A 23,747-nucleotide genomic window follows, 5' to 3' on the forward strand; every position below is an offset into this window, starting at 1 on the left:
CGTATCATCCGTAAACTCTGTCACAAAGCCTTCAATCCCCTCGTCCAAATCATTAATAAAGAACATAAAGAGTAGCTCCACGAGTCACAGGCACAGACAACCAGTAAAAGCCCCCTTTATTGCCACTCTTTATCTTCTGCCATCCAGCCAACTTGCTCTCCATGGTAGTATCTCCCCTTTGATACCCTGGGCTCTCATCTTCCGAAGCAGCCTAACGTGTGGCACCTTATCAAAGGCTTTCTAAAAATCTAAGTAAACACCATCTACTGACTCTCCTTTGAATGTCTTGCTATCTGGTGGACTATGTGGTGAAGAGGGCTTTTGACACACTTGCCTTCATTAGGACGGGTATTGATTATAAAAGTTGGGACATCATGATACAGCTGTATCATGGTGAAATTGGTGATTTGTGGGTTATAGTTGCCCAACTATAGGAAGGATGTCATTTAGTTGGAAAGGATACAAAAGAAATTCTCCAGGCTTGCGAAATTGAATTATAGGGTGAGGTTAGATAGGCTGGGATATTTTTCTTTGAAGCTTAGGAGGCTGAGCGGTGACCTTATTGAGATGTACAAGATCATTGAGCTGTATGGCTCTATGATTCTGCCCCATTGATGGGGTCAGTAAAAAGACAAGCAGTGATATAGCAACTTTTCATCACCTGGACATTTCCAATATCATTCAGTTATTTAAAAAATATAGAAATATTATTGTCACCAGCAGATTTAAGTGTTCTTCACGCCGTTTGAAGGAGCATCCCAACCCGAAACGTCACCTATCCGCATTCTTCAGAGATACTGCCTGGCCTGCTGAGTTACTCCAGCACGTTTTGTCTTCTTTAGCCATTAAAGAGCTCGGGGTACTGTTCCTGTGTCAAGAGTTTGGTGCGAGACATGCAAACAATGCTGCTAGCTAATTTGGGCCAGTTGACTGCAATTAGAACCACATGTAATGTTGGTCTGGGAGCTGATGCTCATTTTGGTTTGTTTATCTTTCCAGCAGATTCAGAGAATTTTATAGAGACGGTTTAAATGGTAGACATCCAGTACTTTAGGTTGCCAGTTGTAGGTAAGCCATCTTTCAGAATATAGGAACACTGTGTGCATACTGTGTCCACTTTCAGACACACTAGCTATGCTAAAGCCCTGATGGTGATGATGAATTTCATCATTAATCAATGCAGTTCTCAGCAATTAGATCGGGAGGAAAAAAGTTCAGGATGTAGTTTTAGTGACTAGAGGCCAGGGAAAGCAACAAGGTTTTTTTTAAAATGTATCATCTGATGCTTGTAAATCAATAAGTTGTTAAGGAGAAGTTGGGGTTGGAGGGGGGGGGGGGGGGGGTGGTGGAGTAGGAGGAGAATATTTAATTATGAAGGTTCTATGAACCTCTGTGGTTTTGCTCATAAAATGAGACTTCACCATGTGACTGTGTGTAAGCAGGGGCCGGTTGGGGAAATGGTGTACCCACCAAACTGTGGTCATCATTGTCAGCATTCCTGAGCCTTGATCTATTGCAGAAGGAATGCCACTCAGTGACAGTGCAGGGTTGGGTGTAGTGATCTCAAGACCGAAATACAAACCTACAAATGTAGAAGTACAAATGTAGTGGTAAGATTTCTACATCCCCTCCTACCAAAATCCCCTTGATTTACACATCCCCTCCTACCCAAACCACCCCCTCCCCAGATACTTTGCCCTGAAATCACAGGAGATGTAATGCCTGTCGCTATACCTCCTCCCTCATCTCCATCCAGGAACCCCAGCCGTCATTTCAAGGTGAGAAAGAGGTTCACGTGCACCTCCTCTAACCTCAACTATTGCATCCAGGGTTCCCGATAGTGGCCTCCTCCTGTACATTGGCAAGTCCAAGCATAGACTCTGTAACCATTTCGCTGAACACTTGCGCTCGGCCTGCCGAGATCTACTGGATCTCCCGGTTGCTAACCATTTTAACTCCACTCCCCATTTCCATACTGACCTTTCTGGTCTGAGCTGCCTCCATTGCCAGAATGAGCCCACCCGCAAACTGGAGTAACAACACCTCATATTCCGCTTGGGTAGTTTACAATGCAGCGGTACGAACATTGACCTCCCATTTTAAGTAACCTCTAATTAACCAGCCCCCTCCTCTTTTCTCCCCCATGTACACCCTCTTCTCTTTCTCACATCCCTCCCCTTGGCCCCATCTTTTTATCTCTGACTGTTCCAACCATCTGTCTGTCATAAAATCCCGCTCGCCTGTGTCAACTTTGTATGTGCCATGCTTTGTCACTGGAGTTTAGAAGGTTGAGAAAGGATCTTATAGAAACTTATAAAATTATAAAAGGACTGGACAAGCTAGATGCAGGAAAAATGTTCCCAATGTTGGGTGAGTCCAGAACCAAGAGCCACAGTCTTAGAATAAAGGGGAGGCCGTTTAAAACTGAGGTGAGAAGAAACTTTTTCACCCAGAGAGTTGTGAATTTGTGGAATTCTCTGCCACAAAGGGCAGTGGAGGCCAAATCACTGGAAGGATTTAAGAGAGTTAGATAGAGCTCTAAGGGCTAGTGGAATCAAGGGATATGGGGAAAAGGCAGGCATGGGTTATTGATTGTGGACGATCGGCCATGATCACAATGAATGGCGGTGCTGGCTCGAAGGGCCGAATGGCCTCCTCCTGCACCTATTTTCTATGTTAAGGAGCCAGAAATCTCAAGAAGAGATTTATAAATGAGGAATATCAAAGGAATGAGGAATATCTATCAGAGGTTGAGTAGAGTGGCTGGGTTGATAGGGGAAGAGACGGAGGTAATGGGATCCAATCCATGTGTTGGCAGGAGTAAGCCCGTGCTGACAAATATGTGGTAGTCAAAACTTGGCTCCTGTGCTGTGCTGTGCTGAGTTAGTCAGCCAGAGCCCAGACAGAAAGCAAAGAGTGGGGATAAATGGGTCCCTTTCGGAATGGCAGGCAGTGACCAGTGGGGTACCGCAAGGTTCGGTGCTGGGACCCCAGCTATTTACGATATACATTAATGACTTAGACGAAGGGATTAAAAGTACCATTAGCAAATTTGCAGATGATACTAAGTTGGGGGGTAGTGTGAATTGTGAGGAAGATGCAATAAGGCTGCAGGGTGACCTGGACAGGTTGTGTGAGTGGGCGGATACATGGCAGATGCAGTTTAATGTAGATAAGTGTGAGGTTATTCACTTTGGAAGTAAGAATAGAAAGGCAGATTATTATCTGAATGGTGTCAAGTTAGGAGGAGGGGGAGTTCAACGAGATCTGGGTGTCCTAGTGCATCAGTCAATGAAAGGAAGCATGCAGGTTCAGCAGGCAGTGAAGAAAGCCAATGGAATGTTGGCCTTCGTAACAAGAGGAGTTGAGTATAGGAGCAAAGAGGTCCTTCTACAGTTGTACCGGGCCCTGGTGAGACCGCACCTGGAGTACTGTGTGCAGTTTTGGTCTCCAAATTTGAGGAAGGATATTCTTGCTATGGAGGGCGTGCAGCGTAGGTTCACTAGATTAATTCCCGGAATGGCGGGACTGTCGTATGTTGAAAGGCTGGAGCGATTGGGCTTGTATACACTGGAATTTAGAAGGATGAGGGGGGATCTTATTGAAACATATAAGATAATTAGGGGATTGGACACATTAGAGGCAGATAACATGTTCCCAATGTTGGGGGAGTCCAGAACAAGGGGCCACAGTTTGAGAATAAGGGGTAGGCCATTTAGAACGGAGATGAGGAAGAACTTTTTCAGTCAGAGGGTGGTGAAGGTGTGGAATTCTCTGCCTCAGAAGGCAGTGGAGGCCAGTTCGTTCGATGCTTTCAAGAGAGAGCTGGATAGAGCTCTTAAGGATAGCGGAGTGAGGGGGTATGGGGAGAAGGCAGGAACGGGGTACTGATTGATAGTGATCAGCCATGATCGCATTGAATGGCGGTGCTGGCTCGAAGGGCTGAATGGCCTACTCCTGCACCTATTGTCTATTGTCTATATGAATAAGTGTGCTAAAGCTAATTGAACTTATCTTCTGTTTTAATCAGCTCTTTGTTTGTTCCAACAGCAAACTTCTTTATTAGATACTTTAATGTTTTCCATCTGAACAAAATATTGCAAAACTCACATGGGGGAATTATTTCCTGTCATAATTGCAATAAATTGGTTTCCCTGGTACATTCTGTCAAATTAGCTACAACAATAGCAAAGTCTCACCGCAAAATAGAATGGATTAATTGGCAGAACTCTCTAGGTGGATTTTCCAATTCAGCAAACATTACAGTTTAATTGTGTAGGAAGGAACTGCGGATGTTGATTTAAACCAAAGATAGACACAAAAAGTTTGGGTAACTCAGCGGGTCAGGCAGCATCTCTGGAGGAAAGGAATAGGTGACGTTTCAGGTCGAGACCTTTCTTCAGACTCAGACTAAGGGGAAAGGAAATTGTCTGCTCCAGCACATTATTGCAATCTGTCCTATAGTAAAAGGTGGAACATCAAAGACTTTGTCTCTTCCATTCACCATATATAGGTGATAATTGACAAGGTATGGTGATATTGCAAGTAATATTGTGTCAGACATGCACCAGGCAATGACTGTCTCCAACAACTACCATACATTTGGAATTGGTGACGGGGGGGGGGGGGGGGGGGGGGGTGGCTGAGAGGAAAGTCACCATTCGCAAAAACCCAACTGGATGGAACAAATAAACACCATGGATACAAGAAGAATCAGAGGCCAGGTATCCTGCATTGACTGTTTCGCCTACTGACTCCCTGAAGACATTTGCACTATCTGCAAGCATAAATCAGCAGTGTGACTGAATATTTTTCCACTTACCTAGATAAATACAGTACCAACTCTTAAGCGTAACGTCATCCAGTGATAGCAGCCCACTTTATTGGCATCCCATCAATGTTGTTTCCCTCAACCAATCATGTACAGTGGCTGCAGTGTGTACTAGCTACACAATCAACTGCAATTAATCGTCCAGCCTATTCCCTCAGCACCTCCTAACCTTTGACTTCTACCACTAAGGCAGGCAGGTATGTGGGAATCCCATGCAAGCAGTTCCCGTAAAATTGCACTCCTCAATTTTTCTGTCTCCATCACAAGGGACAGCCTATCTACTGATGGCTCTAACAAACCTATTGACTCGCTTGAGCTAGCTTGACTACACCTCTTCCCATCCTTTCTCTTTCCTTTAGTCTGAATTTTGTCATCTTTTCTGCAGCATCTGCCACCACGAAGAGGCTTTTTACTCCAGGACATTTGAGATATCCTAAATATGGTTTCCCCAACTGTTGTGGTTGGAGCCCTCAACTGTGTCCTGTCTGCTCTGTTTCTGCATTTTTACTCTTACTCCTCCTTCCCTCTGATGGAACAAGAATAGAGTTTTTCTGGTCCTCACCTTTTGCAGTGCCAGCCTCTGTATACAACATATCATTTTCCGAACATTTCTACCACCTTCAGCATGATCCCATGACCAGTTACATCTCCCCATTCCCACCTCTTTCCGCAGAGACAACTGTCTGTGCAATTCCGTGGGTCGCTCAACCCTCCCACCCAGCCTGCCCCCTTACCTGTTAGAACACAACATTTTAGCGTTTGTTCCTATTCCCATATCAACCTTTCTGTTCTTGGCCTCCTCCATTACCAGAATGAGGCCATGCACAAACTGGAAGAGCGGCACCTCATATCCCACACTTGGTAGCTTACAACCCAACAGTATGAGCATTGAATTCTCTGGCTTTATGCTTCACTTCTCTTCTTTCCTCATCTGACATCCTTTTGTCTCCGTTTCACCTCTTAGCCTTTGTTACAATTTCCACCCATCTACCAATCATCCCCTCCAGAATCCACATAACTTGCCAGGCTTTGTTCTGCCCTAGCTCTCTTTGCCAACTTTCTCCCCCCTCATCCATCAGTCTGAAGAAGAGTCCCGACCCATAACGTCATCTGTTCATTCCCTCCACAGATGCTACCTGACCCGCTGAATTTCACCAGCACTTTATTTTTTGCTCTGATCGCACACCATGTTGATTTAAAAGTACATCATGAGTCCTTTATCATTGCTTGGTCGAAATCCTGAAACTGTTTACCCAACAGCTCTCTCTGTTGGAGGCACTTTCAATAGAAGGGCTGTAGCACCTCAAGGAATCTGCTCACTACTACTTGCTCGGGCAATTTGAGATGGGCATTAAATGCTGGCCTTGCCAACGATGCCCAAATCATTGATAATGATCTAATTAAGTGGCTGAGTTCTCCACTGATTGAAAATCCAGATAAACGTATTCTCGGAAGAGCGGAAAATTATTTGAGTGAAGTATAACAGAAGCAGCATCTGTGCAGTAAGAAAGAGGGTTAACGCCTCACGCAAATTGACCTGATGGAAAATTCTTTACATCTGTTGCAAATTCTGCTTTCAATATTTTATCCATCTGTGAAGAAAATTCGATGGTATATTTCTCAGAAGAATCATTCTTCCCATTAGGGTTTAAATTTTGATGAGGAATATTGGCATGTAGGCTTGCATTGTGATCATCGTGCCTGTACACGATTCTCTATTTGCAATTAGAGATGATGTCTCCTGAGAATTAGCTGTGATGCAAAGTCCTCGTCATTTGAAAGAAGACCAACAAATTTAGTGTTTGGCAGATTTGACCATCTCCTGTTCTGGCTTGAGGCAGCCTTCCTTTTGGGACTTTGAAAGTAAACCCAAACACAGCTTGTTGAATGTCCTTTGAGAGCCAAATGGAACGATTTTAGGGGGAAACAAATGCTGCTTTGGACTGGCATTCCTTTCAGTCCAGATATTGAAATGCATTTGATTCCATCGTGTCACAGTGCATTGAGCAATGTGAAACATCCCAGTGGAACAGCTAGACATTGGCACTGGCTCTCATCTCTAGTTATCCTTTCAGTCTCTGACATGGTTACCTTGGGATTGTTTGATGTCCATATTTTAATGTAAGATGCAGCACACTGGCATCATTAAAGCATGAGTATATTTTTGAACTAAATTTCCAAATTCCTTAGATGGAACTCTTTGTGAACAAGGTCAGTGAGAACCTTATGAACAGGTTGAGATGCAGTTAATGACTTGAAGTTGTATTGCTCCATCTCGGTTAGGCAATGGAAAGTAATCTTTTATCATCGCAACAGGACTTTCCAGAATATTTTTCAGTACTCCCAGTGGTTCTTTTGTATTCGTTTTGTACAGGGCCTCCCTTTGCTGTAATTTCCTGTCATGTTATTCATATATTTTAAAAAAAAGTGAAAGGAATAGGAGAAACTAAAAACAGATAAGTTCCACCAATGGGCAAGAAAAGAAAAACCTCATTCTAGAGCAGCGACATTTAGATTTGGATGAAAATAATTTGTTTTCTCCAGACTTAGCATTAACCCACTGCATCCTAGTGTAGAGTTAGTAAATATTGCATCTAGTGCCTTGATTTTGCTGAATGTGAGGCCATTTCTGAATTTATATTTTCTGGTACCGTTCTCTGAATGTGTGTGAATTCAAAATCTTGTTTTGAAAATCTTTCATGATCTAACCTTCTAATGGTCTTACCATTATTTCCTTAATATCTCCACTCTTGGAACTTTTTAGATAACTATGTATACCTTCAGTTCTGCCCTTCTGTGTATCCCAGTCATCATCACAATCAATACCTGAAGCAACATCTCAGCTACGTGGGCTATTGGCTCTGGAATTCCTCTCTCTACCCCTGCCACTTTCTCTTCTCATCCTTTAAAAGAGATCATCAAATTCTCTTTAAAATCATGGTAGCACGGTAGCGCAGCGGTAGAGTTGCTGCTTTACAGCGAATGCAGCGCCGGAGACTCAGGTTCGATCCTGACTACGGGTGCTGCACTGTAAGGAGTTTGTACGTTCTCCCCGTGACCTGCGTGGGTTTTCTCCGAGATCTTCGGTTTCCTCCCACACTCCAAAGACGTACAGGTATGTAGGTTAATTGGCTGGGTAAATGTAAAAATTGTCCCTAGTGGGTGTAGGATAGTGTTAATGTACGGGGATCACTGGGCGGCACGGACTTGGAGGGCCGAAAAGGCCTGTTTCCGGCTGTAGATATATGATATGATATGATGATATGTACTGTGATCTCACCGGTACTTTATTTCTTACATGGCTTAATGTGTTTTTTTTCTTGTGCAATTTATAATCCACAAGGTTGCCTGTTAAATTTTTGATCCTATCCACACATATAATTTCCAGTAGATTGTAAAAAAAACACAGCCAAATGTTACAAAAATCGCTGGAAGAACTCAACGATTCAAGCAGCATCTGTGGAGGCAAAAGGGAAATTTTCAGCAGTTTTTTTTTTCTTTCTTTCCAGATTCCAGCACTTAACTGTCGCTTGTTTCTCCATAAAGCTAATTGTACCTTTCCATATCTGGCAGCTTTGAGGCTTTTTAATTTCTATCCAAGCAAGCTCATCAGTAAATCAGGGATTGAAGCTTTGGTCTTCTAATGGAAGTGGATAAGTTGCTGCAAGCCTCACCAAGCGACTTCTGAAGTAAAAAATTGTTTCAGTTATCCATGCTGAGTCCCTGATCACCAAGTTGTGACTTTGTGGAGTGACCAAGCCATTTCCCCTCATATCTCAGTTCCCTCTCACTGCTACATTTCCCCATGAGGAAGAACCATAACTGGGGAGGGGGGGGGGGGGGGGACTACTGCCATAGCTGCTATGAACCGGTCCTGCTGAACCGGATGGTCACATCGCACAGTGACCCGGCACAGATCTACTTGCACTTTATTTTGTCTTAAAACTGTTACAATTTGTTTCGTTGGGTTGTTGTTGTTTAAATTAATTAAATTATTGCATCGTATGGGAGGCGCATTCCCAATCTCGTTGTACCCCTGTACAATGACAATAAAGATATATTGTATTGTATTGTAATAGATTTATTTTTTTTAGGTAATAATGGGAATTAGAGATCAAATGAAGGAAAAAAGAATGTTAAAGCTAATAATCATTTCTCTCTTCTTAAAAAAAGAATTTTATTTATATTGATTTATCTCCTGCTCACTCACAAATAGAAACCAATTTGGGAGATGCACTATTATGCTGCATATGTACATGCATCTCAAGGTGTGAATGTTATTCTTGGTGTTTTCATTGACAGAATCAGGGGTAATTAATACCTTGAGGACTGCTGTTACTTTTTTTTCCAACAGTGTGGATAAAGTTGGTGTATCCTTTTGCATTGCTTCATGCTGCTTAATAAGGAAAGGTCAACATATTTCTGAGCCACCTGAGCTCACAGTAAGGAATGTTTTCTTGTAAATACTAAAGAATTATTATGTAGAGGGCTGAAGCTCATGTCTTTTTTTTAAATGAAAGGTTCCCTGCTCACTTTAGAGAAGTTTGACTTTGACTGGAAAAATGTATTTTTGTGTAAATGATAATACTTTTGCAGGGTTTCATAATCTTTAAAATTACAGTGATTTTAAGCAACATTATTAATATGACATATCCCAATTGCGTCTTGAAGAATAAGTGGTATAACTTAATTAGATTGGGAACTCAGATCTCCTTTATGGAACACTCGAGAGCCCCTTAAATCATTGACTTTTATGAGAGAGGCCAGAAATGTCTGTATGAACCCTCCTCCTTCAAGCTGCTACATTGGTTGGCTATCAGTTGAGTCATGCTTTCATTTTATTCTTTTTGCAGTGTTGCCCAGTACTCCGACAATACAGCCAGGACCTCAGAACATACCAATAATTGACCCATCATTGTACAGCATAGCGTCGCAGGGTAAGATTTTCAACTCTTCCAACTTTTTCAGTAATTAGATAATTGGCACTGTGCACAACAAGATGCAATCTTCTGATTCTGTGCCAGATTATAATGGGGATCAAGTGCTGGCACTGAACACACAGTAACATAAACCATTCATTCAGAACATTTAATGGCGATTTCATGTCAGTTGGACAGCAAAAGTCAATGTTCTGGGTAGCCAAAAGCGTAATCTTCTCTGAAGCCAGTTGTGGATACAGCATGCCAAAGCTATGAAAATCCAAAAAGGGTAGACAACAGGAAAAAAATTTGAATATAGCATAAGGGGTCACTTACCCGATACAGAGATGAGAAGTAATACAGTGCAATTGAAGTTAGAAAGTGTAAATACATCCAAATAATCAAAATTTGAATTTTCCCTTTGTATTCCTTTTTGGGATCTGGGCATCGCTGGCAAGGTCAGCATTTCTTGCCCACCCCTAATTCCTATGAGGTAGTGAGGCATCTTCCTGAATCACCACAGACCTTCTGATGAACATACTCACATTGTGCTATTGGATAGGATTTAGGCCAGGCGACGATAAAGGACCAGTGATATACATTTCTGAGTCAATATGACGTTATGCTTAAGAGAGAACCCACAGGGTATGTTCATGTGCCTGCTACCCTTGCCCTTTGTGGTAAAGGCTGTGGGATTGCTGCCCTTGTGGAGTTTGTGTTATGTCTATAATTGCATGACTTTCCTCCAGTGCTCTGGTTTCTTCCTATAATTCAAATAAAAATTGAGGGATCAAGTTAATGGGCCACTGTGAATTGTTCCAAAGTGTAGACTCTGATTGGGGATCAATGGTGTTGAAATGAGGGAGAGTTGATGGAGAGAATAAAATGGGTTAGGATAGGAATAGCGTAATGATGGGTGCCTTAAGTTCCGCATGGAATCGGTAGCTGCTATGACTCTAAAGTTTGCTTCCAGCAAAGCCTCAAATGCGGAGGTTTTTGAGTTAAACTTTAAAAAAAAGTTTTGGAGACTTAAACTGCGATGCATATACATCACGGTAGTAGTTCCAATCAGGGTTTGAGAAAACTCAGTTTTCTAATATTCAAACATGATTTTGCTTGAGGCTCATTGATACAAATGTGTTGCAAATTTTAGAAATGATTACTTAAATGCACCAATTATGATAAAACTAATAACATTGGAATTTCAAATGAGACATATTTGAGCATGCATTAGTTGTAAGTTGAGCCATGAAATTATAATTATCCATTCATAATTGGTTATCCTGTATTTTCTATGGGGATTGAGAAAAACTAAGCATTCTGTTAGACTTTTTTGACAGAACGTGCATTTATTGTGCTCAATGATCTGTGTCATAACCAACATTGCAGTCAGCTCATAGTTTGACTTGAGAAGTATTTTGTTCATTCTGTAATTGGTCAGCCCATCCAACAATCTCCTAAAGCTCTTGAGCCAACCCAGTTTATATCTTTCTTAGTTTTTTGCTTAAACTCTATGCAGCTTCATGAGTGTTTAATGATCATATCATATCATCATATCATCATCATATATATACAGCCGGAAACAGGCCCTTTCGGCCCACCAAGTCCGTGCCGCCCAGTGATCCCCGTACATTAACACTATCCTACAGCCACTAGGGCCAATTTTTACATTTACCCAGCCAATTAACCTACAAACCTGTACGTCTTTGATGATTAACATTGTTCCCAAAAAAAGAATTTGTGTTCCCTGTAGCTCTTGTTAGATTAGATTGTTTTGATGTGTTTGTTTTTGACCATGCCGACCAACTTGCTTAACCAAACTAGTCCCAATTGCCTGCCCCTAGCACATATCACTCCAAACCTTTCCTATCCATGTACCTGTCCAAATGTCTTTTAAATGTCATATCACATCCTCTGGCAGCTCGATCTGTATCTGTATCACTCTTTGTGTGAAAAAAGTTGCCCCTCAGGTCCCTCTTAATTCCTTCCCTTCTAACCTCTGCCTTTTACTTTTCACTTTCCTACCCTAGGGGAAAGACTGCGGCTATTCACTATTTATCTCCCTCATGATTTTGTGTACCTCTATAAGATCACCCCTCAGCCTTATATGCCTCTGGGAGAAAAATACCCAGCCTATCCAGCCTCTCCTAAAAGCTCAACCCCTCCAGACTGAAATGTCCTTGTTGCACCCTTTCCAGTTTAATGACATCTGTACTACAACAGGGTGATTAGAACTGTACAAAGTGCTCTAAAAACCCCTGTACTCAACACCCTGACCGATGAGGCAAGCATGCCAAACATCTTTGTCACCACCCTGTCCACCTGTGTCGCCGCCCTCATGGAACTATGTGCCTGCACCCTTACATATCTCTATTCTGCAACACTCCCCAGCCCCTAACATTTACCATGTAAGCCTTGTACTGCTTTGTCCAAACAAAATCCATCTAGCATTTATCTGAATTAAACTCCATCTACCATTCATCGGCTATTGACCCAGCTTATCGAGATCCTATTAAAATTGTTGATAACGTTTTTCACTGTCCACTATATCACCAATGTTAGTGTTTTCCGGAAACTTGTTACCATCTGCCACCTTAATGCCACTTACATTCAAATTCACATTTTCAATATAAATAATGAAAAACAGTGGGCCGAGCACTGAATCCTTTTGTAAACAATTTATAACAGGTCTCCAGTATTAAAAACAATTTGTTACAGGCCTCCAGAATTAAAAACACCCCTCTTCCACCAGCTTGGCCAGTTTACTCTGGATCCCATGTGATATAACCTTTCAGACTAGCTACCATGCAGTAACTTGTCTAACTAAGGTCTTATTGATGTTCATGCAGACAACAAAAACTGCACTCCCCTCTTAAAGAAGATATAAGAGTACGCTTTGCAAATAATCTGCTTTGCCCTTGCAATCTGCTTGAGAGTTAAATCAAGAGCCCATTCTGCCGAATGGCTTACTCCTGCACCTATTTTTCTATGTTTTCTATGTATGCAGATTGCAGGACATTTAGATTGTCCAGAAGACTGGCCCAAATGTAGGCTACTACCATTCTTTCAAAGCACTCCATTTTGCTTGATGTTAGAGTGACTGGGCAGTGGTAATGAGACGGGTCCCTTTATTTTTATTTGGAACTGGAAAGATAAAGGTTTTCTTGACGCAGATGGAGGCTGTTGAAGTGAGCGGTTGATGATGTCATTGAACTCTGTTGAGATTAAGAAGTTAACTGAAAACTAAGTGAAGGGGTTACATTCTGGAAAAGATTTCAAAAGGAGAGATATGTGATAGATTTGTAATAGGAAAGAAGCCATGATGCTGAAAAAGAGTGCAGAGGAGATTTATGGGGATGGTGCCAGATCTTGAAGAACTCAGTTGTGCAGAGAGGGTGAGCAGACTAGGACTCTTTTCAATGGAGCATAAGAAACTGAGGGGTGATCTTATGGAGGTATATAGAATTATGAGAGGAAAGATAGGTTGAATGCAGAGATTCTTTTTCCTAGGGTTGGGGAATCAAGAACTAGAGGGCATAGGTTTAAAGTGAGAAAGGAAGAATTTAATTGGGTCAACATTTTCACACAGAGAGTGAATGAGCTACCAGAGGAAGTATTGAGGCAGGTACAATAAAAACATTTAAGACGCATTGGATAGGCGTCTTAACTTAACATGGACAGGGAAGGTTTGGAATGTTAGGGGCCAGGCCTGAGCAAATGGAACTAACTTGGGGCATCTTGGTCAGTAGGGGCCGAAGGGGCCAGTTTCCGTGCCGAATAAATCTATGGCATAAGCGAGATCCCAACCGAAACATTGTGCTTTTGTTCTATTCCATATACATTTGCTTTCTTTTCCTCGTATTATAATTGCATTACAAGATTTATTCGCATGAGGTTCATATTTACCCTTTGTGAGGGTTGCATATCATCCATTCAGTTCTGTCTTGGTCAATGGCATCAGACTCCGTGCCGGCTCCATACTTTTAATGTACAGAATTAACTCTGCTCCCAGCACACTTTCTTTCTCTATTCCCTTTAGGGGCTGTAATTTTTCAGAGTCACCTCAATCCGGATGGAGATCAGTCAGACTACTGGTGCCCCAGAGACCTTATTAACAATAAATGGAAATATCAGCATCTCAACAAAACACTATGCCAACTGTTGCATTTACTGAAAACCAGTCCGATAGAAAACAGATGCACCTAAATGTGGAGAAAATGAACCTTAAAAGGTTATTGCTTGGAGAAACAATAGGAGTTACAGTCAAGGCAAATACAGTGGTTTCAATCTATACACCAAGTTTTATAATTTCTTTTGAAACTCAAGAAATACTCAGCAAGCCAAACAGTATCTGTGGAGAGACCAGAGCAGATTTAACCATTCAAGTCCAAGGTATTTTATAAGAACTGGAAAAAGTTAGAGAAAAACAGTTTTTAAAATGCCGGAAAAAAAGGGGAGGTAAGATCAGAAGGAAAAGTCTGTGAGACAGCAGAAGGCAGGAAGGGTTAGAGTGGGTCGTTGCACCAAATCTCTTCCAGTGTCAGAATTTATTTGTGATTCTAATAAACAGTTAAAAATACATGTAAACTAACAAAAGTAGAATGATAATACAAATTTAAAGAAAGAATGCTGGAAATCTGAAATAAAATTGTTAGATTGGGAGGTATTTGAAGTTCTTGAACTTAATTTAAAATTCAGGGGTGTCAAACTAATGACCCGGCCCGTGAAGGGGTTCAATCCAGCCCGTGGGATGATTTGGGGGGAAAAAAGTATATTTGCGACCATTTATTATGTACCTGTACGGCAGCCGCTCCCTCTTGCCGCTCTCTCTCTCTCGCCGCTCTCTCTCTCGCCGCACTCTCCCTCTCACCGCTCGCTCTCTCCCTCATCGCTCTCTCTCTCTCTCTCGCCTCTCTCGCTCTCGCCGCTCTCTCTCTCTCTCTCTCTCTCTCTCTCTCTCTCTCTCTCGCTGCTCTCTCTCTCTCTCTCGCCGCTCTCTTTCGCTCTCGCCGCTCTCTCTCCCACCGCTGTCCATGCCACCTGCTGCGTGTACGAGTGAGTGCGCGTGTGTGCGCGTGACCGTATGAATGCAGATGTGCATATGTGAATGTGTACGTGTATGAGGGTAATATGAGTGTGCGTATGTGTTCTGCAGCACGCAATGTCCAACACCCCATCCAACTCATGAACCGATGATCGGCCATGAGGAGGAGGGGTGGTGGTGTCGCCGCTAAGCGAAGGTCCGAAGGTCGGACAGCTGGCCGGGCTGCCGACCGACGGAGCTATGGGCGAGGCGGTGCTGCTGCTGCACTCTATGGGCTGCACTACGCCGGGACGGGTGAGGTGGGGCCGGACACGGCGCTCTGACCCGACAGGTCCCCTCGACCCGAGTCCGCCTTCTGACCCAGCGGTGCGTATGGGTAAGGCAATGCTGTGCCCCGTGGCACATGGCCGGGAAAGAGGGAAAGAATGGGGGAAGAAGAGAAAGCGGTTAGAAGTGATCGTGCACAACCGCGCCCTCCGACCGACGGAGGACAGCTTTGGAGCGTGTGAGCGTCATGCCTTCCCCCTTCCCCCCCCCCCCCCCGACAGGGAGGCCGGTCCGCTGACAAAAGTAGGGAAGACACACTCTAATCCATTCAGTGTAGCGCCCCAAACGTTTCCAGCTGCCCTTGTTTGCTTCTACTTTTCACCTCTGTTTTACCAGATTACACAACATGCAACCCTTTGGAGAGTCCTTGTTCCCTCCCAACCTATGTAGCTATCTCTATCCTTCCCCTCCCCCACCTGCTTGCTATCTGTCAATGTGTAGGAAGGAACTGCAGATGCTGGTTTAAACCGAAGACAGACACAAAAAGCTGGAGTAACTCAGCAGGACTCCATAAGAAACGAAATTCCTAAAGTGAAACACTTTGTAGTTATAGCAGAGACTGAGACACATAAGAGCAGGTTGAAAAAAACGAAGGCAACGAAAGCTGGGGTGGGAGCACGCGAGCGTAAGTTCACGCGTGCACAACTGATCCGGCCCGCATGAAGTCGCATTTTGCCCATTCCGGCCCGTGACCCAAAATGAGTTTGACACCCTTCTACAAGGTGGAAGATGAGGTGACCTTCCTTGAGCTTAAGCTAACTTTTATTAGAAATATATAGGATAGAGGAGGCAAATTGGGAACAAGGGGTCACAGTTTAAGGATAAGGGGGAAGTCTTTTAGGACCGAGATGAGAATGGTTTTTTTCACACAGAGAGTGGTGAATCTGTGGAATTCTCTGCCACAGAAGGTAGTTGAGGCCAGTTCATTGGCTATATTTAAGAGGGAGTTAGATGTGGCCCTTGTGGCTAAAGGGATCAGGGGGTATGGAGAGAAGGCAGGTACGGGATACTGAGTTGGATGATCAGCCATGATCATATTGAATGGCGGTGCAGGCTCGAAGGGCCGAATGGCCTACTCCTGCACCTATTTTCTATGTTTCTATTTCTTAACTTCCTTCCAAACATTCAGGAAAATTGCAGGGCTTTTACCAGGAATCTTGATTCTATTTAGCCCAGGAATGGGAATTGTTGGTACACTGTAATACCAGATATTTACGAGAACCATTTCACGTAAGAGAAAGTTCCCTTATTGTTCAATTTCCCATGTTACAGTTTTGATTTTTGGATTCAGCTGGTCTGCATCCAGTCCATTCAGGAGTGAAGATCAATTTCAGTAAACTTGCTTTCCAGACAAGAAAAGGCGATCCATTCAGGAAGACTTGGGTTCTAATTTTAAGGGCTATAAAATTGGCAAACGTTACCCCTGGCCTTCATTCATGAGGAGGCAGAGCAAGAGAAAGCAGTGAGTTGTAAAGTCCATTGTCACGTGTTTCTGGAATCTAGAGGACACAGTTGTTCTTCCCACCAGTTATGAAGTAAAGGGGAAAGTAGAATGAAAACAAAGGATTGTTCACGTGTCTCTATAGATTCCAGAAATAGAAGTTTACAAAAAAAAGATTTTGCCAGTTGCAATAAACTTGCTGTTGAGTAAAAACTGTGTTGAGTTCCTTCCCTTTTCCTATCAACCACCACCCTCTGTTGAAGAACATTCATTCATTTGTTTTGGCAACGGCAATCATTCGCAGACCACAACAAATCAGGTTCTGCTTTCTTGTTCTTTAATTTCAGCTGACTATTTCAAACAATAACGATTAGAGTAAGTCAGGGATTTTGCAGAATCCTGCCAGCAACTCGGGAAAGGTTATTTCTCAAAACTCAAGTGACCAGTGGAGATCCATAGGGATCTATGCTGGGACCTTGTTTGTGATGTATATAAATGTCTTGGATGTAAGCATAGGTGGGTAATTAGCTAGTAATTTTGCAGAAGACACCAAGGTAGTTGGAGTTACGGACAGTGAGCAAAGCTGTCAAAGTATACAACAAGATATAGATCAACTTCAGAAATGGAAGGAAAAATGACAGATGTTTTTTAATCTGAGCAGGTGAAGTGTTGCTCTTTGGGAGGTTGAATGTAATTGGCAACACAATTAGATAGAGTGGTAAAGAAGGTATGTGGTATGCTCATCATCTTTAGTCAGGGCATTAAGTATAAGAATCAGGAAGTCATAAAGTGATTAGGCCGCATTTGGAGTGTTGTGTGCAGTTCTGGTCACCCTATTACAAGAAGGATGTGGAAGTTTTAAAGAGGATGCAGGAGAGGTTTACCAGAATGTTTCCACAACTACAGGGAGAAACATGGATTGTTTTCTCTGGAAAGCCAGAAGTTGAGGGGAGACCTCAATAGAGGAGACCCGAAAGAAGTATTAAAAATTATGAGAGGCAGGTTAGGTAGACAGAACCTTTTTCTGAGGGAAGAAATGTCAAATACTAGAGGGCATAGCTTTAAGTTGAGAAGGGCAAAGTTTAACGGGAACATGAGGGGCAAGTTTTCTTTTCATGCAGAAGGTAGTGATAGTGAAGGCAAATACGATAGTGGCTTTGAAAAGGCTTTAAAATAGGCACAGGAAATTGAGGGAGATACGTAGATAAGATTAGTTCACTTGGCATCGGGCCCCGCACAGGCATTCTGGGCCGCACGCCTTGTTCCCATGCTTTTCTTTTGTATGTTTATATGTTCTACGTTTTTTTTGGTGCACAGCAACAAAACAGAAAAAAGAAATCTAATGCAAAATAAAATGGGAGGCTTCAGGGTTCCTGGTCTATAAAGCTAAACACATAACTATTTATGTGACAAATCCCTAATTCGAGCCTTCTGGATCGTTGATAGCTTACTTCCACTCTTTTTGTCAGTTCTGAGGTGGGAAGCATAGATGAAGCAGGTGGCGGCCGCTGGATTGGGTGTGTAGTTTAGGAGTGATGCATTCCTGCCACCTATCCTGGGGTGTTTTTGATGTATAGCTTCTCAGTTCAAGTTTCTCAGTACTATCCGAATGTTCTTCCTCCACTTTGAGCAGTCATTGGTGTTGTTTTAATAGCGTTACCTGAACTGAGAAACAATGGGTGTAGTTTCGGGTTGAGGCACTTCTTCAGACCAGTCCGAAATGTCACCCATTCCTTCTCTCCAGAGGTGCTGCCTGTCCCGCTGAGTTACTCCAGCGTTTTGTGTCTATCTATGTGCTCTATGAGGTACATTTAAGGAGCTTCAGAAGTAGAGGATTTAAGGAGGAAACTTCTGGACTCGGGCTTCAGCAGCGAAAGGCCGAGTTGGTCCTGCCCGGGGTACATTGGGAAAACTCTCCACTCATGTGGATGAGTACAGTAGCCCAAGACAACATAGCCCAAGCAATTGACCACCACCCTAAAAACTCATTCTATTCACCATTGAAGCATACTGGCTGCAATAAATATCAGTAACAAAATGTACTGTCATTACTCTCCCAGGTTACTCCCAAACCTACAAACTCTGTCTCCAAGTGTTGGAGTGTTGAATTTGGTTTTGGTCACCCAGCTATAGGAAAGATGCCATTAAGCTGGAAAGAGTGCAGAAAGGATTTGCCTGGATGCTGCCAGGACTCCAGGGCCTGTGTCATTGGGAAAGGTTAGCCAGGCTGGGACTTTATTCCTTGAAGCATGTGTGTCTGAGGGGTGATCTTATAGAGGTGTATAAAATCATGAGGGGCATAGAAAGAGTGAATTTACATAGCCTTTCCCCCCCTAGAGTTGAGGAGTGAAGAACTAGAGGACAAGATTTAATGTGAGAGGGGAAAGATTTAAAAGGTAACCGAGGAGCAATGTTTTCACCCAGAGGATGGTGAGCATGTGGACAAGCGGCCAGAGTAAGTGGTTGAGGCAGGTAGAATTACCACATGTAAAAGACATTTGGCAGGTGAGTAAATATGAAATGTTTGGAGGGATATGGGCCAAACATGGGCAAAGAAAACTAGTGTAGATCTTTGTTGGGGTGGACGAGTTAAACCTAAGGCTCTTTGTTCCGTGCTGTATGATTCTGACTGAATGAATGTATTTCTTTTCTACAAAGGAGGTTCACTGTTCAAGTGGTTTGCTGTTTTTGTTCTGTGGAGCATAGCAAAAATGCAGTAATTTGTAAAAAAAAAAGTTTGAGTCACCTAAATGTTTCATATTACTTATTTACTACAATGGACTCAATTATGAGTACTTTGGAAAGTCACCAAGTAGCTGCACAAAACAGCCATTGTGCAAAAGTATCTTCTTTAAACATATCTTCTCTAATGGATAGATGGAGTTTAGGGTCTGGACCCGAAACGTCTTTTCATTTCACTCCACGGATTCTGCCTGACCCGCTGAGTTCTTCCAAGAGTTTGATTTTGGCATAAGGTATCAAAGGCAATATGGACCGAACACAGGCAAATGGGATAGATGGGCAGAAAGATGGGTATGGATGTTGGGCCAGAAGATGGGCTGAAGGGTGTATTTCAGAGCTGTTTGACTAACTTTCTATGGAGGACAGTGTGCATGAAGGCAGGTGAGATTGTATTGCTGGTTGACTTTTCGAATATACCTAATCGCCTTCGGTAAGGCCTGGGAAGTGCCCATTCAGGAGGGCCATGATGCACCGTGTAAAACTGCTTCAGGGAGTATAAAATGTTTAAGAAAAAAAAAAAATTGTAAGGAAAACTTACTTCAGATGCGGAATAAAGTATCAGTTAATTTTCTTTTAACATTTAAATATTAGGTGAATCAAAGCATTAAACTATCTTTTCAGCAAGATACAGGGAGGCTGTTTGATTGCTTACTGGAATTGACAGCTCACTATATTTCCAAGGCCTCATCCAGCTTTTGAGCTGCATACCTGCCAGAATTGAAAGGGCTTAGTATCAAAAAACACTGGAAATTTTAAATGCAGTTCAGAGAAGGATTCTTCTTTAGCATGACTGGGAAAAACAAAAATAGAAAAGGTGAAGGTTAATTCGAGTTGCATGTTTGCATTTGACAGCCAGTGGACGAGCAGTCTTGCGAGATAGATTGCTCAGAAGGTAAAAAAAACTGGTACAGAATGGAAAATCTGTGGAAATAAATACAGGGTGTTTGAAATAACTTGAAGAGGGCTTCAGATGCTCAACAAAGGAAGCATAATACATTTCTGCGAGTACGTTGTGTGAGTCATTCAATCATACCACATGGATGTAGGCTCTTCAGCCCAACTTGCCATGGTGACCAAGATGCCCCATCCCCACTAGTCCCACCTGCCTGCATTTGCCAATATCTCTCTAAGCCTTTCCTATCCATGTACCCATCCAAATGTCTTTAAAAAAATTGTTATAGTATAGACTTATTTATGGTGGGTCCGAGATGGGACTTAGCTACGGGTGATCTTATTCAAACAGATCAGAGGGAGCTTGGCTGGGTAATGTTGAGGTAGTGGAAGGAATTTAAAACTGGGAGTCATAATTTCAAAATATGGGGTTGTCCATTTAGGGTGCAGATAATGAATTTATTTTGAAAGAGATTGGTGAATCTGGAATTATCTTCTCCAGAGAGCTTTGGAGAGTGAAGCGCAGAATATATTTAATGCTGAGAGATTTAAAAAAATTCTGGTCATTGCAAGACCTAGAACAATACAGCACAGGAACATGTCCTTCAGCCCACAATGGCTATGCCAACTGTGATGCCTGTTCCCCAGTGCATACACATGCTCACCTATCCCTCCAGTCCCTGCATATCCATGTGCCTGTGTAAAAGACTTTTAAATGCATGATGGTATTTGTTTCCAACCACCAGCCCTGGGAGCGCGTTCCAGGCATGAACCATTGTTTAGTTTTGAGATACAGCGTGGAAACAGACCCCTCGGCCTACGGAGTCCGCGCTGACCAGCGATCACCCCGTACACTAACACTATCCTACGCACTAGGGGCAATTTATAATTTTACCCAAGTGAATTAACCTACAAACCAGTACGTTTTTGAGCTGTGGAAGGAAACCGGAGCACCCGGAGAAAGCCTTTGTGGTAACAGGGAGAATGTACAAACTCTGTACAGACAGCATTGTAGTCAGGATCTAAACCGGCACTGGAAGGCAGCAACTCTATTGTTTGGCCACCATGCTGCCCTTTAAACTGAATTTTTAAAAACTTGCCCTCAACATCTCCTTTAAACTTTCTCCCTCTGATCTTAAATGCTTGAGTATTTGACATTTCCACACTGGGATTAAGGCTCTGACTGTCTACTCTATCTACGTTTCTCGTGATTTTACAAAAAAAAATATAGGCAACAAAGAGGAACGTGCTACTGAAGCCAAGTACTAAATAGCAGAGCAGGTTCAAGGGACTACAAATACTTCCGCACATACATTTACTGTTCTTTCATGGTAGTAGCTGACCACCATCCATTCTTTTCATGACTTCCAGCCAAAGCCAACTCCATTCCGATCAATGACTTCAAGAAATCTTGCTTGACGTGCACTTTAGTAACCTGGAATGACTATTTGAAATTGAAGCCATTTTGTAATAATAACTTTGGGCATTAATCTACTTGTGTCTTTTATATTGTTCCATCAAAAGTAAATAAATACTGCATGAAATCAGGGGTGAGTTGATTGTGCAAATGTAATTGCTTTGAGGCATTCCAATGAAAACCGTTCTGTTGCACGGTTGCTCATTTTCATCCGATGACAAAGACGTGTCAACCCAAACTATTTCCAAGTCACGATGGTAAGAACCTGTACGAAATATCGGGTGGGATTCTATCTGTATTGGCCATTTTTCCAGCCACATTCAGAAGCTGACAACCTGCCCCTTTCTCTATCCAACATTCCTCAGTGTACAAAACTCTCCCCTGGGTTAACATTTCAAAACTCTCCCCTGGGTTAACATTTATCCAGATTAAAGTTTAAAACAAAAGACTTGCACACCCCTTTCAAGAAGTTTTGAAGTGTTTTAAAGCCTGTTCGTAAGCTTCCATAAATAGCAATGTGATAATGACCAGGTAATCATTTTTGTAGCAAAAAATGATTTAAGGATAAATATTGAACCAGGATTTGAATGAAAAAAACAACCTGCTGGAGGAACTCAGCAGGTCGGCAGCACATGTGGAAGGAAATAAACAGACACGTTTCAGGTTGGGACCCTTCTTCTGACTCGAAATGTCGTCTGTTGATTTATTTTTCTCCACTGCGTTCCTCTGGCACTTTGTTTTTTTTAATCAAGATTCTAGCATCTGCAGTCTTTTGTGTCACTGGCATTAACTGACTACTACTTCATATCTGTGCATAGTGATCTTATTGTATTCACCTGAGAGCAGACGAGTCAGTGGGTGAACTTTTCATTTCTGCATCCTTGATAATGCCCAAGACTGACAATCCAGATTTTGTGCTCAAATCTCTAAACTTGGCACTTGATACAGGAACAAAGCGACTCAAAGGTCATTTAATTTACGACGTGTTTAATATAAGAGGCATTTAAGACGTGGTTAGAAATGAGAGATCTTGGTCAAGTGACCAGGAAACAATAGACAATAGACAATAGACAATAGACAATAGGTGCAGGAGTAGGCCATTCAGCCCTTCGAGCCAGCACCGCCATTCAATGCGATCATGGCTGATCACTCTCAATCAGTACCCCGTTCCTGCCTTCTCCCCATACCCCCTCACTCCGCTATCCTTAAGAGCTCTATCCAGCTCTCTCTTGAAAGCATCCAACGAACTGGCCTCCACTGCCTTCTGAGGCAGAGAATTCCACACCTTCACCACCCTCTGACTGAAAAAGTTCTTCCTCATCTCCGTTCTAAATGGCCTACCCCTTATTCTCAAACTGTGGCCCCTTGTTCTGGACTCCCCCAACATTGGGAACATGTTATCTGCCTCTAATGTGTCCAATCCCCTAATTATCTTATATGTTTCAATAAGATCCCCCCTCATCCTTCTAAATTCCAGTGTATACAAGCCCAATCGCTCCAGCCTTTCAACATACGACAGTCCCGCCATTCCGGGAATTAACCTAGTGAACCTACGCTGCACGCCCTCCATAGCAAGAATATCCTTCCTCAAATTTGGAGACCAAAACTGCACACAGTACTCCAGGTGCGGTCTCACCAGGGCCCGGTACAACTGTAGAAGGACCTCTTTGCTCCTATACTCAACTCCTCTTGTTACGAAGGCCAACATTCCATTGGCTTTCTTCACTGCCTGCTGAACCTGCATGCTTCCTTTCATTGACTGATGCACTAGGACACCCAGATCTCGTTGAACTCCCCCTCCTCCTAACTTGACACCATTCAGATAATAATCTGCCTTTCTATTCTTACTTCCAAAGTGAATAACCTCACACTTACCTACATTAAACTGCATCTGCCATGTATCCGCCCACTCACACAACCTGTCCAAGTCACCCTGCAGCGTTATTGCATCTTCCTCACAATTCACACTACCCCCCAACTTAGTATCATCTGCAAATTTGCTAATGGTACTTTTAATCCCTTCGTCTAAGTCATTAATGTATATCGTAAATAGCTGGGGTCCCAGCACCGAACCTTGCGGTACCCCACTGGTCACTGCCTGCCATTCCGAAAGGGACCCATTTATCCCCACTCTT

The 23,747-nt window shown here is 42.8% G+C and overlaps 1 protein-coding gene across 1 annotated transcript in view; it reads left to right on the forward strand.

Moving 5' to 3' along the window:
• Nucleotides 1–23,747, forward strand: part of vta1 (vesicle (multivesicular body) trafficking 1) — a 167,930-nt gene that overhangs the window by 140,150 nt on the left and 4,033 nt on the right. The window contains exon 7 of the mRNA XM_078405455.1: nt 9,685–9,768. Within this exon, the coding sequence (XP_078261581.1) occupies nt 9,685–9,768 (84 nt within the window). The remainder of the gene's footprint in view (nt 1–9,684; nt 9,769–23,747) is intronic.

Source organism: Rhinoraja longicauda, chromosome 9 (genome assembly GCF_053455715.1).
Source record: "Rhinoraja longicauda isolate Sanriku21f chromosome 9, sRhiLon1.1, whole genome shotgun sequence".
In the NCBI taxonomy this organism is placed as follows: Eukaryota; Metazoa; Chordata; class Chondrichthyes; order Rajiformes; family Arhynchobatidae; genus Rhinoraja; species Rhinoraja longicauda.